The sequence below is a fragment of the Somniosus microcephalus genome, chromosome 1 (assembly GCF_052327205.1).
Source record: "Somniosus microcephalus isolate GS21.2 chromosome 1, FLI_Smic_1.0, whole genome shotgun sequence".
Lineage (NCBI taxonomy): Eukaryota > Metazoa > Chordata > Chondrichthyes > Squaliformes > Somniosidae > Somniosus > Somniosus microcephalus.
The window spans coordinates 49,502,105-49,524,974 of NC_140987.1; the positions used below are offsets into that span (position 1 = coordinate 49,502,105).

Genomic DNA, 22,870 nt, shown 5'->3' on the forward strand with positions numbered 1-22,870 from the left:
TTGATTAACCTTCACTGCAGTTATACTGGAGCTGCTGCAAAGCCAAGGTTAAAAATGTCCTCGGTGACCCAGTGGACAACCTGGAAATATTTTTAGATTTTATTTTTAATCTTTCTAATTGTAACAATTAGATAGTGTACCGTTACTAATTCCAAATAAGTAATTAATTTTATGAGTTGGAGTGAATGATACACAGAGTAACTGAAGTGTTTTAAAAATAATTTCTACCAATTAAATGTAAATGTGGAAGGAGCTTTCACTTCAGTCTCCAGTGTTGTTGGAATTTTCCCAGTGCCGGATGCGCGGGTTTGGGGGGCGGATCAGCAGTAAATATCGCGGAAATTGCCAGCGCATTGGGAACCTGCCGTCATCCCACCGACTTCCGCATTTAACTCGGGCGCGTTTCCTAGCGCGCCACGGACCCGTGCAGGAGAGGTGTGCGACCTCACTGAAGTACTTAAATACTTGTTGAGGGACCCTTAAGAGGCTTTTTAACATCAGGTTTTGGATTTAGCTTCTTGAGCTTGGGATTCACGCACCTCGGGAACCTTGCCTGTGAAGGGGAGGTGGAAGTTCAGTGGCCACTGTGCGAGTTCATTAAGTGACAGGTGGAAAAAACACATAAATACTCAAAGATGGCTGTAGTTGTTGGAAGTCAATCATCTCAGCCCCAGGACATCACTGCAGGAGTTCGTCAGGGCAGTGTCCTAGGCCCAACTATCTTCAACTGCTTCATCAATGACCTTCCCTCCAACATAAGGTCAGAAGTGAGGATGTTTGCTGATGATTGCATGGTGTTCTGTTCCATTTACAACTCCTCAGATAATGAAGCAGTCCATGCCCGCATGTAACAAGACCTGGATGACATTCAGGCTTGGGCTGATAAGTGGCGGGTAACATTTGCACTACACAAGTGCCAGGCACTGACTATCTCCATCAAGCGAGAGTCTAACCATCGTCCCTTGACATTCAGCGGCATTACCATCGCTGAATCCACCACCATCAACATCCTGGGGGTCACCATTGACCAGAAACTTAACTGAACCAGCCATATAAATGCTGTGGCTACAAGAGCAGGTCAGAGGCTGGGTATTCTGCAGCGAGTGTCTCACCTCCTGACTCCCCAAAGCCTTTCCATCATCTACAAGGCACAAGTAAGGAGTGATGGAATACTCTCCACTTGCCTGGATGAGTGCAGCTCCAACATCACTCAAAAAGCTTGACATCATTTAGGACAAAGCAGCCTGCTTGATTGGCACCCCATCCACCACCTTAAATATTCACTCCCTCCACCACCAGCGCACCGTGGCTGCAGTGTGTACCATCTACAAGATGCACTGCAGCAACTCACCAAGGCTTCTTCGGCAGCAACTCCCAAACCCGCGACCTCTTCCACCTAGAAGGACAAGGGCAGCAGGTGCATGGGAACACCATCACCTGCAAGTTCCCCTCCAAGTCACACACCATCCTGACTTGGAAGTATATCGCCATTCCTTCATCATCGCTGGGTCAAAATCCTGGAACTCCCTCCCCAACAGCCTTCACCACATGGTCTGCAGCGGTTCAAGTAGGCGGCTCACCACCACCTTCTCAAAGGCATTTAGGGATGGGCAATAAATGCTGGCCTTGCCAGCGATGCCCACATCCCAGGAACGAATAAAAAAGAAATTACACTTGCTTCCTTGCCTACTGGAAAGTCTCTTGCTGCAGTGAGTCTTTTTGCAGAGATTTAGCTGTCAGGAGTTTGCAGGTCAATTCTGCAACCTCGGAAGCCACTCTCACCACATTGTAGTTACTATCAGAACATTGAGGGATTGGGCCTCTGCTCTCCACTTTACCTGCCATCTATTAGATCAGCATGGGTGCCGCTTATGCTGTCTCACCTTGGACCTCAGGATCAGAGCAAGGTGAGCCCCAGCACCAACAACACCAGCCACACCAACACCAGCAGCAGCCACAACAGCAGCCTTCTCCTCAACAACCTGATGCTCCACAGAGAGAGGGGGTCAGCACAGGGCTGCACCGTGCCGGAGGCGATACCCCCAACACAGGGTATAAGGCAGAGGATGAGCTTCCTGGACATGACTGAGTAGCAGTGCTTCAGGAGGCGCAGGCTATCGTGCCAGGTCATCGCAGACATTTGTAGCTTGCTGGAACAAGAGCTGCTGCCCAGAGGACCTGGTGTCAAAGTCACCACCGCCCTCAACTTCTTCACCTCAGGTTTCTTCCAGGGATCTGCCGCAGACATTTGCATGATCTCACAGTCGGCCCCTCACCCAGGTGACCGATGCCATGTTTTGCAAGTCAGCCACTTATGTAAACTTTGCCACTGACGCAGCCAGTGTTACTGTGCGGGCGCTCGGCTTTGCGGCTCTGGCTGGCATCCTGCAGGTCATCGGCTGCACACATGTGGCCATTAAGGCACCCTCACATCACCCAGGAGTGATTGAGGGAGTAGAAGCCCTTGTGGTTCACAATGTGCAGCTCGTCTGCAACAATAAAAAGATCATCATGCATGTGTGCGCCAGATGCCCTGGCAGCTGTCATGATGCTTGCATCCTGCGTCCTCCGGCGAGGAGTCGCCACTGCTGTCCCCGTCAACACCATCTGCTCTTTCTCACTTGTGATGTGTGCAACACTAGGTGACAACACTACTCTATCTCGCACAGGACCCACCGAGGTGTGAGTATCTGCGCTGGTGCTGGCTGCGCATGGGTCTACTGACAGTTCACCCTCAGAGAATGGAGCTTCCTCTGAGGAGTCATCTTCCTCCTGTGGTTGGGCAGGGGGGTGGGCGGGGGCAGGGGGTGGGGTGCAGGGGGTGGTACTTGATGGACCTGTGGGAGAGTATAGAGATGAATTAGAAGTGTTATGATAAGAAAGAATAATGTTACCAATATGCACATGATGACATTTCACTGGCTGTTGACATCAGTCACCATATGAGTGACTGGGGTTTGCCATGTGGCTGTATGAGATTTAATTCTGTCACCAGGCTGCTGGGATGTTCCCCTCGCTCCGTCTCCCACCGCCAGCAGCTCTGCAACTCCAGATAATTCGAGGGCATGCTCCTCTGCGGGTGTCAACTTACTGAAGACTGGAGAGCCACCTCTGGTTCTCTGCCTCTCCCTAATGTTGTGCGCTCTCCTCCTGCAAGAGGGAAAGAGGAGAACTTTGAGTGAGAGTGAGAGTGAGAGAATGAGTGTAAGGAATGGATGGGTTACATCTATAGAGGGTGACTAGGAGGGAGTGGGGTGACATTGCCAAATGGCCTCCTTCTGTGGTGCTCCTTGCTATGATTGTATTAGGATGAGGGTGAGTGTCAGGGGTGGTTAGTCAGATGGGGATGTACAGAGAGGGAGGAATGAGTGGACCCGCAAGGTAGGTTGGTGTGAGGAGTAATGTGCTGAAGTAGGCTTGGGAAAACAGAGTGCTGGGTGGTAGGCACATCAGGATGAGGGTGAGTGTGGCATTGCGCTCACCTTTCCTGACCTCATGAGATCAGTGAATCTTTTGTGGCACTTGATCCACGACATCCCTGCTACTGACCTCCTCTGCGATGTTGAGCCATGCCCTTTCTGTCTCTTTGGGTGGTTGTTTTCATCCATCCCCAGGGAAGAGGCCCTCCCTGCGTGCTCTTGCTGCCTGTACCAGCACTTCCAGCGAGGCATCTGTGAATCTTGGGGCTGCCCTCTGTTTTGCCTCCATGACCCACAGATTTGTCAGTTTTATTGTGTAATTTACAGCTCTTGAAACCACCTTCTAAACTCCTACATCAATCGTCATATCCACGTGATATCAAGAAACGGCTGAGCGCACTGGATGCAGCAAAGGCTATGGGCTCCGACAACATCCCGGCTATTGTGCTGAATACTTGTGCTCCAGAACTAATCGCGCCTCGAGCCAAGCTGTTCCAGTACAAGTACAACACAGGCATCTATCCGACAATGTGGAAAACTGCCCAGGTATGTCCTGTCCACAAAAAGCAGGACATATCCAACCCGGCCAATTACCGCCCCATCAGTCTACTCTCAATCATCAGCAAAGTGATGGAAGGGGTCATTGACAGTGCTATCAAGTGGCACTTAGTCACCAAAAACCTGCTCACTGATGCCCAGTTTGGGTTCTGCCAAGACCACTCGGCTCCTGACCTCATTACAGCCTTGGTCCAAACATGGACAAAGGAGCTAAATTCCAGAGGTGAGGTGAGAGTGACTGCCCTTGACATCAAGGCAGCATTTGACCGAGGGTTGCATCAAGGAGCCCTAGTAAAACTGAAGTCAATAGGAATTGGGAGGAAAACGCTCCACTGGCTGGAGTCACACCTATCACAAAGGAAGATGGTTGTGGTGGTTGAAGGTCAATCATCACAGCCCCAGGGCATCGCTGCAGGAGTTCCTCAGGGCAGTGTCCTCGGCCCAACCACCTTCAGCTGCTTCATCAATGACCTTCCCTCCAACATAAGGTCAGAAATGGGGATGTTCGCTGATGACTGCACAGTGTTCATCGCCATTCACAACTCCTCAGATAATGAAGCAGTCCATGCCCGCATGCAACAAGACCTGGACGATTTTCAGGCTTGGGCTGATAAGTGGCAGGTAACATTTGCGCAACAGAAGTGCCAGGCACTGACGTTCTCCAACAAGCGAGAGTCTAACCACCTCCCCTTGACATTCAATGGCATTACCAGAAACTTAACTGGACCAGCCACAAAAGTACTGTGGCACAAGAGCAAGTCAGAGGCTGGGTATTCTGTGGTGAGTGTCTCACCTCCTGACTCCCCAAAGCCTTTCTACCATCTACAAGGCACAAGTAAGGAATGTGATGGAATACTCTCCACTTGCCTGGATGAGTGCAGCTCCAACAACACTCAAGAAGCTCGACACCATCCAGGACAAAGCAGCCCGCTTGATTAGCACCCCATCCACCACCTTAAACATTCACTCCCTCCACCACCAGCGCACCGTGGCTGCAGTGTGTACCATCTACAAGATGCACTGCAGTAACTCACCAAGGCTTCTTCGGGAGCACCTCCCAAACCCGCGACCTCTTCCACCTTGAAGGACAAGGGCAGCAGGCGCATGGGAACACCACCACCTCCAAGTTCCCCTCCAAGTCACACACCATCCTGACTTAGAAGCTTAGAAGTATATCGCCGATCCTTCATCGTCGCTGGGTCCAAATCCAGGAATTCCCTCCCTAATAGCACTGTGGGAGTAGCTTCACCACACGGACTGCAGCGGTTCAAGAAGGCGGCTCACCACCACCTTCTCAAAGGCAATTAGGGATGAGCAATAAATGCTGGCCTTGACAGTGGCGCCCATATCCCAGGAATAAATAAAAACAAAATGAGGTGTGCAAGGCTGCTTTAAATATGCGCGCTGAAAACGAGTCATCAGTGATGTCATCAGACCCGCTCCATTTTATTGGGTCAGCAAACGTGCATGGCTGTTTTAATTGGGGCCATTAAGTTAACCACGTAGTGCAGAACGCACTGTTCAAATCTTCGGGTTCTTGACCCGCTAAGCGGCCTGCATACACCTGACCCAACTGCAAGGTGAAGAGTCTGGCCTAATTAGATGCAGACACTTAATTGAATCTTACACACAGGCCGTAGAACATTGAATGTCTGTGAGCAAAGGGAGAGAAACAGGGGGCTGGATATCATTTGTAATGTTATTGTATTGCGGATGAAATTGTCGAATTCAAAATGGCAACCACCAAAGCTGACATACATTGTTGACAATGGATATAAATAGTGCACTCCATTATGAACTGAAAAGATGTTAGCATAGCTGCAGCAAGAGAATTTTATTGCCCCATATGTATCTGTCATGATCTGAGTGTTTTTTGCAGCATATTTGTTCATAAATAGGAAATAACAGATGTGTTGTCTCAGACAATTATGTCACTCTTTCTGCGGGGTATCTTGCTGCTGGCGGAACTGAATATCAGGCATGTGAATTATCTGACAGCACAGGCTAATGAAGTGCGAGGGGCCGCAACATTATTTATATATTTTTACTGTTGATGGGATGATGCTCATGGAATCACACCAAGTGGGAAATTGACATTAGATGGCAATACGAACGCGGTTTACAAAGGACATGAAGTATCTCAGCTCTCTGCTCCGGTAATAATCAGGATATTTATTATCACCTTTCAAAGCTCCTTCTGAACTTGTGGCTTACTGTAATAACAGCCATTTGTCATACTTGAGTCTGTGTGTTCTGCCACGCTGGCACGCATTGTGTGCCTTGTGCATGTTTGTCCTATTCCATTATGCAGTGTTGAGAAGCACAGCTTCCTGCAGTCGCTGCAACTCTAGATGGGAAAGAAGATGTGACGCGAAAGATATTTTACTAGAAGCAGTATTGCACAGAAGGACATCTCACTGTCACACTCTCCAACCTGTCACAACCTCCGATAATGTTATGGCTGTTCCATGTGGCGAGATGAACCACCACCAAATGCTCCAAAGGCAGCCTTACAGAGAAGGGCCTCTGCAGCAACAGCAAGAACCAATTTGGGACACATTTCTGTTCGCTCATTTTTCCAAAACGGATCTTTTGGGTTAGATTGTTTCCAAATAATTATCGGGCCACAGTTCAAATCAAAGAACTTGAGGAGAGAGGATGGGGCGATCAGTGGAGTTGAAATTGTTCAATTTTAGAAACAAGCATTTTAATGAGGTTACATAAAATTCCTGTCCACTGATTTAACACATTTAAAATAACCCTGTTAAAATAATTGTCAAAAGAATTCCCTCCGAACGTTCCAATGTGTTTGCCACTAATATTACACAGAACAATTTCAATTTAGACTATATTATATTGTATGCTAGGTTTCCGCCCCTACCACAGCACTGAAATTGTCTTTATCAAAGTCATAAGTAATATCCTATGTGACTGCAACCATGTACAGCAGGCACCACAAAGCACTGGAGAGGTACCACCAACGCTGCCTCCACAAGATCCTGCAAATCCATTGGCAGGATAGGCGCACCAACGTCAGTGTTTTTGCTCAGGCCAACATCCCCAGCATCGAAGCTTTGACCACGCTCAATCAGCTCCGATGGACGGGTCACATTGTCCGCATGCCCGATACGAGGCTCCCAAAACAAGCGCTCTACTCGGAGCTCCGACACGGCAAGAGAGCCCCAGGTGGGCAGAGGAAACGCTTCAAGGACACCCTCAAAGCCTCCTTGAAAAAGTGTAACATCCCCATCGACACCTGGGAATCCCCGCACAAAGTGGAGGAGAAGCATCCGGGAAGGCGCCGAACACCTCGAGTCTCTTCACCGGGAGCAAGCGGAAGCCAAGCGCAGGCAGCGCAAGGAGTGCACGCCAACCCAAGCACCCCACCCACCCGCCCCTTCAACCACCGTCTGCCCCACCTGTGACAGAGACTGTAGGTCCCGCATTGGACTCATCAGTCACCTGAGAACTCAGTTTTAATGTGGAAGCAAGTCATCCTCGGTTCCAAGGGACTGCCTAAGAAGGAGAAGAAGTACTATCCCGCCTCAGCCTTCTCAACCTGTGCCGCTTTTGGGCACGGTGGACCACACCATCCTCCTCCAACGCCGATTATTATTTCGATTGGCTTCAATGGAAATGAAAATTGGGAGGGATGGAAAGCGGGCTGCCGACTCGCTATCTATTGCCTGTTTTATACTATTGCATCAAGTCAAAATTACCCCCGGTAGGCACAATGAAGGGGAAAATGTCTAACTCTTGCCATAGCAGTGAGAATGCAGGAATAGTACATAAGAACATAAGAAATAGGAGCAGGAGTAGGCCAATCGGCCCCTCGAGCCTGCTCCACCATTCAACAAGATCATGGCTGATCTGATCCTAACCTCAAATCTTCTATCACTCTCCATCCCACCTGAACCCATGTGATCTCCCGGGAGAGGCGAAAAACCAGATAAAAAACCCAATGGCCAATTTGGGAGAAAAAATCTGGGAAATTCCTCTCCGACCCATCTAGGCGATCGAAACTCTTCCAGGAGATCACTCTGTCCCTATATTTTCTACAGTACTTACCTTCTGTAAAGGCGATCTCCACCCCAGCCAGGAACAGGAATAAAACCATCTCCTGAAATCTAACACAGAATTAGAACACAAGAAGTAGGAACAGAACCAGGCTACACGGCCCCTGGGCCCGCTCCACTACCCACAGGGCCATGACCATTCCGAACCTAGACTCATGTCCAATTTCCTGCCCGCTCCCCGTAACCCTCAATTCCCTTTACTTCTAGGAAACTATCTATTTCTGTTTTAAATTTATTTAATGATGTAGCTTCCACAGCTTTCTGGGGCAGCAAATTCCACAAACCTACCACCCTCTGAGTGAAGAAATTTCTCCTCATCTCAGTTTTGAAAGAGCAGCCCCTTATTTTAAGATTATGCCCCCTAGTTCTAGTTTCACCCATCATTGGGAACATCCTCACCGCATCCACCCGATCAAGCCCCTTCACAATCTTATATGTTTCAATAAGATCGCCTCTCATTCTTCTGAACTCCAATGAGTAGAGTCCCAATCTACTCAACCTCTCCTCATATGTCCACCCCCTCATTCCCGGGATTAACCGAGTGAACCTTCTTTGTACTGACTCGAGAGCAAGTATGTCTTCTCTTAAGTACGGACACCAAAACTGTATGCAGTATTCCAGGTGCGGTCTCACCAATACCTTGTATAACTGCAGCAATACCTCCCTGTTTTTATATTCTATCCCCCTAGCAATAAAAGCCAACATTCCATTGGTCTTCTTGATCACTTGCTGCACCTGCATACTAACTTTTTGAGTTTCGTGCACCAGGACCCCCAGATCCCTTTGTACTACAGTACTTTCCAGTTTCTTGCCATTAAGATAATAACTTGCTCTATGATTTTTCCTGCCAAAGTGCATAACCTCACACTTTCCAGTACTGTATTCCATCTGCCAAATCTCTGCCCACTTACTTAGCCTGTCTTTGTCACTTTGCAGGTTTTTTATGTCCTCCTCACTCCCGACTTTCCCTCCCATCTTTGTATCATCTGCAAATTTTGATATGTTACACTCGGTCCCCTCCTCCAAATCGTTAATATAGATTGTAAAGAGTTGGGGACCCAGCACTGACCCCTGCGGAACACCACTAGTTACTGATTGCCAGTCTGAGAATGAACCATTTATCCCAACTTTCTGCTTTCTGTTAGAGAGCCAATTCTCCACCCACGCCAGAATATTACCCCCAATCCCGTGATTTTTTATCTTGAGCAATAATCTTTTGTGTGGCACCTTGTCAAATGCCTTTTGGAAGTCTAAATACACTACGTCCACTGGTTCTCCTTTATCCACCCTGTATGTTACTTCCTCAAAGAACTCAAGCAAATTTGTCAAACATGACTTCCCCTTCATGAAACCATGCTGAGTTTGTCCTATTAAATTATGTTTATCCAAATGTCCCGTTACTGTCTCCTTAATAATGGACTCTAACATTTTACCAACCACAGATGTTAGGCTAACAGGTCTATAGTTTCCAGCCTTCTGCCTACTACCCTTTTAAAATAAGGGTGTTACATTAGCAGTTTTCCAATCGGCCGGGACCTTTGCTGAGTCCAGGGAGTTTTGGAAAATTATTACCAATGCATCCACAATCCCTACCGCCACTTCCCTCAAGACCCTAGGATGTAAGCCATCAGGTCCAGGGGATTTATCCGGCTTAAGTCTCATTATTTTACCAAGTACCACTTCCTTAGTGATTTTAATCGTATTTAGCTCCTCTCCCCCTAGAGCCCCCTGTTTGTCCAGTGTTGGGATATTCTTAGTGTCCTCTACCATAAAGACTGATACAAAATATTTGTTCAGCGTTATTGCCATCTCCATGTTTCCCACCATTAATTTCCCAGTCTCATCCTCTAAGGGACCAACATTTACTTTAGCCACCCTTTTTCTTTTTATATAACTATAGAAACTTTTGCTATCCGTTTTTATATTTTTTGCTAATTTACTTTCATAATCTATCTTCCCTTTCTTAATCAATCTTTTAATTATTTTTTGCTGTCTTTTAAAGACTTCCAAATCTCCTATCTTCCCACTAGATTTGGCTACCTTATATGCCCTTGTTTTTAGTCGGATACTATCCTTAATTACTTTTCTTAGCCACGGATGGCTATCTTTTCTTTTACATCCTTTTTTCCTCAGTGGAATATATATTTTTTGGAAGTTGTAAAATAACTCCTTAAATGTACACCACTGATCATGTACCGTCTTACCCTTTAATCTATTTTCCCAGTCCACTCTAATCAATTCCGCTCTCATACCTTCATAGTCTCCTTTATTCAAGCTGAGCACGCTTGTTTGAGATCCAACCTTCTCACCCTCTACTTGAATATGGAACTCAACCATGTTATGGTCACTCATTCCAAGGGGATCCTTTACTAGGACATTTTTAATTAATCCTGTCTCATTACAGGTTGCTTGCCCCCTGGTCGGTTCAGTTACATACTGCTCAAGTGGCCAGGTATTTTCTGTATGAGAGGGTGGGTGGTCGGTGGGTATATCGCAGCAGGTCAGAAAAGGAGAGGGCAGTCTGGAAGTGCAAAGGGCACAGGAGGTGTAAAGCTTTCAGCAGGTGTGAACCCAACCTTCAGGTGCGCTGCAATAGAGTCAGCTACCTGGGCAAGGCGGAGAAACAGTATGTAAGGAGATTAGAATCAGAGAACAGCACAGAAGGAGGCCGCCATTCGGCCCATCGAGCAATCCAGTTAGTCCCACTCTCCCGCTTTTTCCCCATAGCCCTGCCATTTTTTTCTCCTTCAAGTATTTATCCAATTCCCTTTTGAAGGTTACTATTGAATCTGTAGCCACCATCCTATCAGGCAGCACATTCCAAATCCTAACCACTCGCTGCGTAAAAAAGTTTCGGCCTGAGCAGGGAGACTGTGACTTAGGTGTGCCAACTAGTCTCGAAGGAGCTGCATGGAATCAACTACTTGCCATTCAGGGTCAATGGCAGTGAAGCTCACCAAAGGCCCTCAGCTTTTATGCCACGGACATCGCAAGAGGCAGCTAATCTCCCCCTCTGGACTTTGGACAGCTGATGTTTCATCTTCTGCTGATATAATGAAAGGATAATAGAGTGCAAGACATCTTAAAAGTGAATTCATTCCATTTGGTTGTGTCGTCTCTGTGGTGTAGGCATGAGCTAGTGTTTATCCTTTTTAAATATTCATGACTGCTCTGATCCAACAAAATAGGAATTAGGGGAAAAAAATAGACGGCAGGCAAAAATTATAATTATTTCTTAAATCATGGAACAGGAGATTTTAAATATTTAAATTTTACAAAATATTTCATTATGCCTTGCATTTATTAGCAGTTTTTCTCTTATTCAGAATTGCTTTTACAGAAATTAGTTAAAATTATTCCATTATTGCTGAAATACATAAAGAGCCTAACATTCCAACTGACACACTTGTAAACTGTAATCTGCAGGCAAATTCGTTTTTTTTTTACAGAAAGTCATTTTCATCAACTGATAGAATTTGCATATTAAAACCAAAGGACGCGTTAAAGCGTGAGTTACTACATCTATGGGAAAGACTCTCATTACTTTGCCCACTCAAACCTTAACTACTTTCAGAAAACAAATGAACAAAACACATCAGAAAGAAAGAACTTGTATTTACATAGTGCTTTTTCACAACCTCACAATGCCTCGGCTTCACAGCAAAGTACTTTTCAAGTGTAGCCATGCTGTAATGTAGGCAAACCTGCCAATTTGTGTACAGCAAGGTCCCACATACAGCACTGAGGTAAACGACCAGATAATCTGTTTTTTAGTGGTGTTGGTTGAGGGATAGAAGTTAACCATAACCGGCAGAACTCCCCTGCTCTTCGAATAGTACCATGGGATCTTTTACATCCACCTTCACAAAACCCACCTCCTTGACCAAGCTTTAGGCCAGTCCACCTAATCCCTCCAGGCCCAAATTCCATGGCCCGGTACCGTAACTCCCATAGGAATGCGCTGGAAGGGTAGCACTCTCGCTTGAATCAGAAGGTCGTGGGTTCAAGTCCTGGTCCACAGACTTGAGCACAAAATCTAGGCTAGTACTGAGGGAGTTGTCCCGTTCACCCATCACCCCTGTGCTCGCTGACCTACACTGGCTCCTGGTTAAGCAACGCCTCGATTTTAACATTTTCATCCTTGTTTTATAACCCCTCCATGGCCTCACTTCTCCCTATCTCTGTAATCTCCTCTAGCCCCACAACCCTCCCCCTCCCCCCCGCCGAGATATCTGCGCTCCTCTAATTCTGCCCTTTGAGCATCCTTGATTTTAATCACTCAACCGTTGGTGGCTATGCCTTCAGCTGCCTAGGCCCTAAGCTCCCTGACTAAACCTCTCCGCCTTCCTTTAAGACGCTCCTTAAAACCTACCTCCTTGACCAAGCTTTTGGTCATCTGCCCTAATTTCTCCTTATGCGGCTTGGTGTCCATTTTTTTGTCTTATAACACTCCTGTGAAGTGCCTTGGGACGTTTTACTACATTACAGGCGCTATATAAATACAAGTTGTTGCTGTTGTTGAGTGCTGCCTTTCGGATGAGATGTTAAACTGATCTGGTCATTATACCATTGCTGTTGGTGGGACCTTGCTGTGCGCAAATTGGCTGCTGTGCTTCCTACATTACAACAGTGACTCCACTTCAAAAGTACTTCATTGGCTGTAAAGCACTGTGGGACGTTGTGAAAGGCGCCGTATAAATGCAAGTCTTTCTTTACATTATAACAGTGAAGATCTGTCATTACTAGCAGCACCCTATCCAACTTGAATCTGAAATCGGACAAAACTAAAACTCCTCAGTGGAAGCAAGGGAAGAATTCCTATAAAGGGTAAGTGCCATTTATCAATGTTTGCAAGAATCTTTGGGTGCAGAAAAGCCCACAAGACATTGCCAACGCTTCAAAAGCTTGCATGTACTTCAAAAAGTTAAATTCAGACTAATTACTACATGAAGAAAGGGCTTCACTGAACATTTGAGAACTGTACTATAATTATTGGAATTCTAAAGTTGAAAAGTGCGATTTTGCGAGTTAAAAAAAAAGCACCTTCCGTGCATTGAAGTATTGAAAAGCAAATGCACTTGGATTGCGCGAGCCCGCTCCTTGCTGGCATTTCAGCTGTGCCACTGGAGCACTTGCACATTAATAAGCTGACATTGGTCCAAAACAAATGCACTCGAGACCAAGACTGAAAAATGAATTGAAAGCTGTTTTCCAATCCGCAGATTAGATGGAATATGAAAGCTATTATCAACAGTTCATATGCCAATTGCCGTATATAATGAAAGCCCCCAATAGGCCAGAAGCCAATCTGAGTAGATTTGACAAAATATGCAAAGAGCTTCCATTTCGACTGCACTCGTTACGTTGAGAACAAAAAGGGAGATGATTATCCAGCGCTGTTAACAGATTGCTGAAGTTGCAAAGACTTGGCCCTGGTCGTGCATCACTCAGATTATAATGAAACGGTAAACAAAAGCTAAAACTGAAACATGTTTATTTCCCTCGAGAGCTCATTTCCTTCTTCAGGATCTTAATGGCTTGGCTTGATGGTGAGGATAAAATGATTATCATGTCATTTAGCCTTTCCGAGGGTGTCAGGTTATGACGTCTATCTGGATTGATGCATGCTATTTCAATGTATTAACTTTATTTATCAAGCTTTAAGAGGATTTTTTTTTAACTTCTCGGAAACAAAAGGGTTATTTAGAATTGATCTCCTCTCCAATAATTGCTCGTTTTGCCTTTGGAATATTTCTCGGAAACAAAAGGGTTATTTAGAATTGATCTCCCCTCCAATAATTGCTCATTTTGCCTTTGGAATATAGACCGGCCCTCTAAAATAGGAAGCAGCCATATTACTGAAGCACTGGTATCCTTAATCACGACCTCAAATGTTGTTGCTCTTCCACTCCGCAGTTTAAGAACCTTCTGGAGCAGTAAATTGACAAAACGCAAACGGGGGATGTAAACATTTGGCCCTCTTCGAGTCAGGCTCATTGAGGTAAATAAAGTACCGAGCACAGCACTTGCCCTTTTTTGGATTAAATGCAGAAGCACTGCAGATCACTTAGCCTGTTCTCTCATTGCACGGGCCACTGAAATTATGCTTTTTTAGACATGGAGAAAGGATTTTGAATTTCCCTATTCCTATACCTCACACTCAGACGATCTTGATTAAAAAAAAATTCATTCCTGGGATGTGGGCGCCGTTGGCAAGGCCAGCATTTATTGCCCATCTCTAGTTGCCCTTGAGAAGGTGGTGGTGAGCCGCCGCCTTGAACTGCTGCAGTCCTTGTGGTGAAGGTACTCCCACAGTGCTGTTAGGGAGGGAGTTCCAGGATTTTAACTCAGTGATGATGAAGGAAACAGCGATATACTTCCAAGTCAAGATGGTGTGGGATCAAAACAACAAAGTTTAGGAATCTACATCAAAATCAACAAGTCTAGGAACTAAAAATGTTTTAAACTGGAATTAGTTTGAAGAACAATCCACAGCAAAAGACCTGAAGTAAAAAGATGATGATTAACTGATAAATTGCTCAATTAATGCCAATTTTCCTGCCCAATGGTCACGGAATGCCCGTAAGCCCATCCTATGGGAAGAGGCTCATTCCCTCAGGTACAGGCACCTTCAGAGAACCCGAGAGAGAAAAAAACGGAAACAGAAGAGAAAACAAAATGAACAACCAGACAGAAGGGAGCTCAGCTAGATTCAGAATGATACAGTGGCTTAAAGGGTTAAATTATGAAGACAGGTTGCACAAACTCTATTTGGTATTCCCTTCAGTATAGAAGATTGAGGGGTGGAGGTGGGTATCTAGGCGAGGTGTTTAAAATGTTAAAAGAATTCGATAGGGTGGATAGAAACTATTTCCACTGGTGGGAGAATCCACAACAAGGGGGCATAATCTTAAAATTAGAGCCAGGTCATTCAGGAGTGAAATCAGGAAGCACTTCTTCACACAAAGGGTGGTGGAAATGTGGAACTCTCTCCCCCAAAAGGCTGTGGATGCTGGGATAATTGAAACTTTCAAGACTGAGGTCGATAGATTTTTTTATTTGGTAAGGGTTATCAAGGGATCGAGAGCAAAGGCAGGTAAATGGTGTTGAGGTTCAGGTCGGCCATTATCTCATTGAAAGGCCTACTCCTGTGTCTATGTTCCTATGATTTTAAGCAAGATAAGAAAGTTCAGAGCAAGAAATCGATCCAGAGTCCATGTCTGATTATTCTATAACTCTCAATAGCCCTTCTGAACATATTATCGATTCAGTCCCATTTTTAAAGGTGTTACTTAAACCCGACTCAAATATCTTCTTTGGCAGTCTGTTCCAAACATTATTTCCGGGAAGTGTTCACAATAGAACTAGTCTCTGTCTCAGTAGCGTGGTCAGCAAAATTGCTCAAAAGGATTTGTGTGAAACGATGCTCCCAGCAACACCTGTAGCCCTCGCTGCTCCATGGGCTGATAAAGAACTCGCAGACACAAAAAAAATGGCGCTTTTTAAATAAAAAGAACTTGCATTGATGAAGCACCTTGCTTGTCTTTAGGGTGTTCCAAAGCACTTCCTAAAACAATTACAGGAAACTCTCTTTTAACTGGCACCTAAATATCCAGAAATCTCTCTTAACCGGCAAAATTCAGGAGTATGTTCAGGTAAGTTTTACTGTATATTAGTGGCCGTGTAACCGGGGTTCCTGCACCTGTGGCCGTGTAACCGGGATTCCTGCACAAGTGCTGTGTAACCGGGGTTCCTGCACCTGTGGCCGTGTAACCGGGGTTCCTGCACCTGTGGCCGTGTAACCGGGACTCCTGCACAAGTGCTGTGTAACCGGGGTTCCTGCACCTGTGGCCGTGTAACCGGGACTCCTGCACAAGTGCTGTGTAACCGGGGTTCCTGCACCTGTGGCCGTGTAACCGGGGTTCCTGCACCTGTGGCCGTGTAACCGGGATTCCTGCACAAGTGCTGTGTAACCGGGGTTCCTGCACCTGTGGCCGTGTAACCGGGGTTCCTGCACCTGTGGCCGTGTAACCGGGACTCCTGCACAAGTGCCGTGTAACCGGGGTTCCTGCACCTGTGGCCGTGTAACTGGGGTTCCTGCACCTGTGGCCGTGTAACCGGGGTTCCTGGATCTGTGGCCGTGTAACCGGGACTCCTGCACAAGTGCCGTGTAACCGGGGTTCCTGCACCTGTGGCCGTGTAACTGGGGTTCCTGCACCTGTGGCTGTGTAACCGGGGTTCCTGGATCTGTGGCCGTGTAACCGGGACTCCTGCACAAGTGCCGTGTAACCGGGGTTCCTGCACCTGTGGCCATGTAACCGGGGTTCCTGCACCTGTGGCCGCGTAACCGGGGCTCCTGGATCTGTGGCCGTGTAACCGGGACTCCTGCACAAGTGCCGTGTAACCGGGGCTCCTGCACCTGTGGCCGTGTACGGGGCTCTCGTACCTTGGTAAGTATACCTCTCTGTAATCCGGACTTTTTGATCAACCGGCACCACGCCGGTCCCGTCGGTGCCGGATAAAAAAGAGTTTCCTGTAATGACTTTTGAAGCATAGTCACTGCTGAATTGTTGGTAGAAGGGATGAATATTGGCCAAGACACTGGGAGAACACCACTGCTCTTCGTTGCATAGTGTCACAGGGTCTTTCACATCCACCTTAATGGGCAGACTCTGTTTAACAGCTCATCTGAAAGACAGCACCTCTGACGATACAGCACGCCCTTCGTATTGCACTGAAGCATTAGCCCAGGTTTAAAGGTGCAAGAGCGCTGGAGTGTGGCTCGAATCCAATGCCCTCTGACTCAGAGGCAAGAATGCTACCGCTGAGCAGGAGCAACACAATTAAAAATTTTACTTTAAAACTGCAAGAAGAAACATTCAACAATAATAATATAAGCTGACATCCAGACCAATGTTCCCTCTAAGCTGCGCAGCCACGCAGCGCTCCGCAGCTGGCTCAACGGCTCGTAAACAGGAAAAACTGCGCATGCGCGGAATTTTGAATGGGCCAATTGAACGCATCCCAAAAAAATTTAAAGGGAACATTGATCCAGACATACATGCCTAACATCATAAACTGTGGTATATTAACAAACCTCAATACCCCTCTGAATGAAGGCAACTCCCTTGAATCCGGGGACAATGGGTGCCCCCACCCATCAATGCTTCTAAAACCTTCATACAGAAAATCCAGGATACAAGCCATGGAATGTGTAAAAGGTCCGAGTAAACCCATGGCACCGATTGTTGAAAGGTTTCCAAATTTAAAAACCACAGGTTCTGTAGAGAAGCTGGGATTGTTCTCCTTAGAGCAGAGAAGGTTGGTGGGGGGGGATTTGATAGAGGTGTTCAAAATTATGAAGGGTTTTGATAGAATAAATAAGGAGAATCTGTTTCCACTGGCAGGAGGGTCAGTAACCAGTGGACACAGATAATTGGAAAAAAAAATCCAGGGGGGAGATGAGGAGAAATTATTTTTACACAGCGAGTTGTGATGATCTGGAATGCACTGCCTAAAAGGGTGGTGGAAGCAGATTCAATAGTAACTTTCGAAAGGGAATTGGATAAATACTTGAAAAGGAGAAATTTACAAGGCTATGGGGAAAGCGCAGGGGAATGGGACTAATTAGATAGCTGCTAGCACCAGGACGATGGGCTGAATGGTCTCCCTCTGCGCTGTATCATTCTAAGCTAGAAGTAAAACTGTTGATATCTGATCTGGTTACTCAGAGGAGCACAGCAGCCTCTTTCGACAGTCAAGCTGATCTATGCAAATGGTGCAGGTTCTTGGGGAGCGGGCAGAGGTCAATCTTTTCCACCAACAATTTTGTTTTAAAGAGATGCTGTAGAATCACAAGCTCTTTAGACGGTCAGGGAAAAAAAAATCAAAATACGTCTGGTCACAATTTGTAATCCTATTCTTTTAAATTACTGTAACAGAAAGTTAAACTGTATCGTTAAATGCAAGATGGCCGCAAGCAAAAACCGTCTGGGATGGCTGACTTATCAGCCCTGAAATTCCACAGGGGATCTTCTGGTCTCCTGCCGCTACTTTGCCGGGAAGCCAGTGGGAAAACCCAGGGAAACAGCATAAAGAGCTCACCCGTGACCTCCGGCACTGACCCCCACCAAAGTTGGTTGGTTCGAGAGGGTGTGTGAGAGGGTCACAGTTTAAATGTTCCGGGTGGGTGCCCACACCACTAGTGGTACATCTGCCTGCCTCAGGAAACTACAAACTGCAGCAGAGTGTGCTAGTTACAGAAGGGATGAGATGGGATGGGATGGGGCAGGATGCAGTTCTCTTCTCCCTGGAAAGAGGTTGCGACTGCACCCATCAACCCTGTTTTTTAAAGGGGCAGAAAGAAATGTTTTAAGCGTTTAGGAGTCCAGGCCAAATCCCAAGACTGCACCCTCAGGTGGGCCTCACTTCCAGCATCGAGTGCACCAGTTAGCCGAAGTCCAGCCAGGGCAATTCGCGGCCTGGGGGTTCCCACTCTGGGCCACACCCTCTCAGACATCGTTGACCTCATTTAGTGCAGGTAGAGGCTCAGTCTTTTACCGGGAGGGTGGGGGGGGGGGGGGGCGCGTGACCAGACCTCCTAGGTAAGGCCAAGACTCGACCTGTCCAGGCCCCGGCCTTATTTGCTGCCGTTCCACCGCGCCCTGCCAGAAGTGCGCAGGAAGGGCACAAATCGTTGAAGGTGGCAGGGCAGGTTGAGAAAGCAGTTAAAAAGCTTACAGGATCCTGGGCTTCAGGAATAGAGGTATAGAGTAAAAAGCGTGGAAATTATGATGAACCTGTATAAAACACTGGTTCGAGCTCAACTGGAGTATTGTGTCCAATTCTGGGCACCATACTTTAGGACGGATGTGAAGGCCTTAGAGAAGGTGCAGAAAAGATTTACAAGAATGATTCCAGGAATGAGGGACTTCAGTTATGTTGATAGACTGGAGAGGCTGGTGTTTGTTCTCCTTGGAGCAGAGAAGATTGAGAGGAGATTTGAGGAGAGGTGTTCAAAATCATGAGGGGTGTGGACAGAGTAGGTAGAGGGAAACTGTTCCCATTGGCAGAAGGGTCGAGAACCAGAGGACACAGAATTAAGGTGATTGGCAAAAGAACCAAAGGTGACATGAGGAAAAGCTTTTTTATGTAGCGAGTGGTTAGGATCTGGAATGTACTGCCTGACAGGGTGGTGGAGGTTGATTCAATCACAGCTTTCAAAAGGGAGTTGGATAAGTACCTGAAGGAAAAAAAAAAGCAGGCTACAGGGAAAGGGCAGGGGAGTGGGACAAGCTGAAGTGCTCTTGCAGTGAGCCGGCACGGGCTCGATGGGCCGAATGGCCTTCTTCTGTGCTGTAACCATTCTATGATTCCACGGGCCATGGATCTTTGTTCCCAGTGACTAATGGCCTGTTTCTGTGCTATAACCTTCTATGATTCCTAATGAAAGATTTCTTTGTGTGCACACTTAACATACAAAATACATGCATATACAGAACAAGCTGAAGCACAATAGCAGCTCAGTGTTAACTGCAACAAAAATAACCTCTTGTACCATATTTGAAATATATTAACTGGTCCACCTGTACCGTTAGAATACAGGATATCAGCAGACTAGTGTTGGCAGAAAGGCTTGTTTTAAAGAAAGACTTGGAAAGTATGGAAGCAGCAAATGAGACTCTCCACGATGGGCGATTAGCAGCTTCATGGCAATGTGGTTGAGGCAGCTTGGCCAGTGTGTAGACAACTCCCACTTTTGTTTATCGAATCAAAATCAATGGTAATTGTTTTATTCTTTGGAGTAAATTGGCTGCAAAAAAAAGAAAGCAGTGTTTTAGTACACAGATGTTTTTAGATTTTTAAACCAACACATTCACATATTTCATATATACATACACATACACATAAAAGTCACTTACTAAACCCACTGTTTCTTCCATTTTGTTAACTAAGCGAACTCAAAACTGCCGACACACTGAACTGGTGTTCGATTCGTGGAAGGGATTTGCCACAGTCCAAAGGGAGCTCATTTGTACTGAAGCAGAAAACTCGTTTAATTCCCCGTCTTCGGATTCAAAGTGTGATTCAGTGAGGTAGCTAAATCAATGACGGCCCTTGCGGACCTACTGATACCCCATTTGCGTCGCGGGACTAATTCCAGCGGAAGCAGTATCGCAATACGACCCGGCTCCAGTTTTGTCAAATTCGCATCGACACTGCAGGTCGGATTCGCCAAGATGCAAGCGGTTGTCTAAAGCTGCGTGAGACTTTACCATTCTCTGATTATAATATGAAGGCCCCACACACCAACAACGTTAAAACGGTCTTCTCCGGCCAGTACAAGCAGACGAGGAGCTCAGCCCTCAGCCAGAATGAAAAGCCACCTCTGACAATAAAAGGCCACGATAGTAAGTCAGATGAAGTGCGGGCAGTTTGGCCTGTATCTTGGAAAAAATATCTGCAACGCTTCCGACGCAAAACAGCGGCAACTATCCAATGTTTTGACCACTTGTCTTCGTGCTTTTTCCCCCCCTCCCACTCAGGGAGGCGCCTTGTGAACAAATTGAAATGCCCACACTAGCTTACTGTGCAGTGCAGCTATTTATGTTACAGGCTTATCTTACAGCAGCACCTTAAAGTTGGGAACTGTGATCTGGCAAAAGCATCTTAGTCCCCGGCATTACTTACAAGTAGTTACCTTTTGTGTTTAATCTCATCAATGGGACCAGTGTCGTTGCTGGAGAAAAAAAATTCTCCATACACATCGGGGCACATTATCTTGCCACACGACCAAAAGCATTACGATGCAGCGCCGCTTATATAGCCCAACAAGCCGCACAGATTGAGCGTAGGACGCTTCAAAAAGGACGGGTTCCAGAGATTTGTGGAACCATCAAATGGGTGAGCCACCAATGGATAGATAGTTTCCCCAGAGACCAAGATGAATTTCCCAAGCACACGACTTGCTGTGGATGAGCAGTGTTGAGGAATTACACCTTTCCGTTGTCAGTGATTCCTAGCCAAAGCAGCAAGTTACTCAAATCCTGTACAAGCTCATCAAATCCCATTCATTTGGAATGGAACGCGCTCATTTTGATTTTAAAATGTCACCTAGTTTGATGTACGTCACCCTTAAGAAAATAAATCCATCTCCCTATGCTTGTCTGGGTCTGCAAACACTTGTCACTTTTTTCCGATCATTACTGCCATTTTCCTGATGTTGAGAGCTCTGCATCTGATTTAAAGACAACTGCAGGACACTATAGTTATGCACTGCTTTAAGAGTGAAAAGAAATATATGGATGCCGATGACTGAGTTACACACAAGAGACCAGATTACTTCTGATCATTGGCACATGCCCCAGATCAAAAGAACTCTACAACACTCGTAGCATCAGATAAATTAAAAATCCTACATGTAAAACAGCAGGTCACTGATGGAAATGTAGTTGATAAAGCCGAGGGCCATCATTGTCCTTTGAGGTTCAGATGCATCCTCCTGTGATCTGGCCAAAATTTTAAAACACTTTGATCGGCAGAAATTTGCTAACACATAGTGAGAGATAGCTGAGGCATCTGAGAATCCTTATTTATCAGGTAATTACAATAACCACTAGCATTTATACAGAGCTCTTCACTTAACACATCTGACAACATTTGGTGGAGAATGTAAATTGAGAGGGGTAACCTAAGGCAAGGTGGAAGAGAATGGGTCTTAGGCAAAGTGGTTTGGGAAGAGAATACCCTGAGAGCAGGGGCATAGTGACTGAAAGCTCAGCTTCTGATGATGGAGCAAAGAATGCAGACTAATTCAGAGTTATAGGACTGAAGGGTGTGGGGAGAAAGAATTGGCTCAGAGAGGCTACAGTCGGACCACAAAGAGATTTGAAGGCGAGGACAAGGTTTCTAAAATTACCTCGTCAAAGTGGGACGCACTGCAAGTTCCCCTGCCCACTGAAAAGGATGAAAGTGCAGAAGATATAAAATGATCATCTTGCTAAGGAAAGGTGGATTTTCTTCGCTCTGCTCATCTGGTGGCTAATTTTAAAACACTTTGATCGGCAGAAATTTTCTAACACATAGTGAGAGATAGCTGAGGCATCCGAGAATCTTATTTATCTGGTAATTACAATAATGACTCATCAGGATTATGTACTAGTTACTATCAAAGAATTTCTATTTTTTCCACATAAAGGCCTTGGAAACATATACGGTGTTCAGGCCACTTTTGACGTGTGCACATTTACCCTTGTTGGATTGCAGCTGAAGGAACAACACATGCTGATACGCTAATGCTTTGGGATTCCAAGGACATTGCTGGGAAGCCCCTCCTGTAGATCTATGGGAACAGGCCCTATTTTTATCCTGAAAATAAATCAGTTAAAGGAAAGGTACTAGGAACCAAATATGAATGGATTTAGGTCTAGCATCTATGTAGGATACTGATCTGTCACAGAATCATACAGTACAGAAGGAGGCCGTGCGGCCCATCGTGCCTGTATCGGCTCTTTGAAAGAGCTATCCAATTAGTCCCACTCCCCCGCTCTTTCCCCATAGTCCTGCAGTTTTCTCCCCTTCAAGTATTTATCCAAAATCTATTTTGAAAGTTGCTATTGAATCTTCTTCCACCATCTTTACAGGCAGTGCATTCCAGGTCATAACTCACTGTGCAAAAAAAAAAATCCACACCTCGTCAATCGACCTTCGGATATCAAAGCAGTAACAGGTTTCTAACCCTGAAGGGAATCTCTGCCCATTAGTTCTTCCCGTTCCACTGTAAATTATGCACGGGGTTACAAAAGACATAGGCCAAGA

The 22,870-nt window shown here is 46.1% G+C and overlaps 1 protein-coding gene across 1 annotated transcript in view; it reads right to left on the reverse strand.

The window, feature by feature from the left end:
* Positions 1-16,889: 16,889 nt before the first annotated feature.
* Positions 16,890-22,870, reverse strand: part of dctd (dCMP deaminase) — a 76,112-nt gene continuing 70,131 nt past the window's right edge. The window contains exon 6 of the mRNA XM_085979267.1: positions 16,890-19,865. Within this exon, the coding sequence (XP_085835393.1) occupies positions 19,760-19,865 (106 nt within the window). The 3' untranslated portion in view covers positions 16,890-19,759. The remainder of the gene's footprint in view (positions 19,866-22,870) is intronic.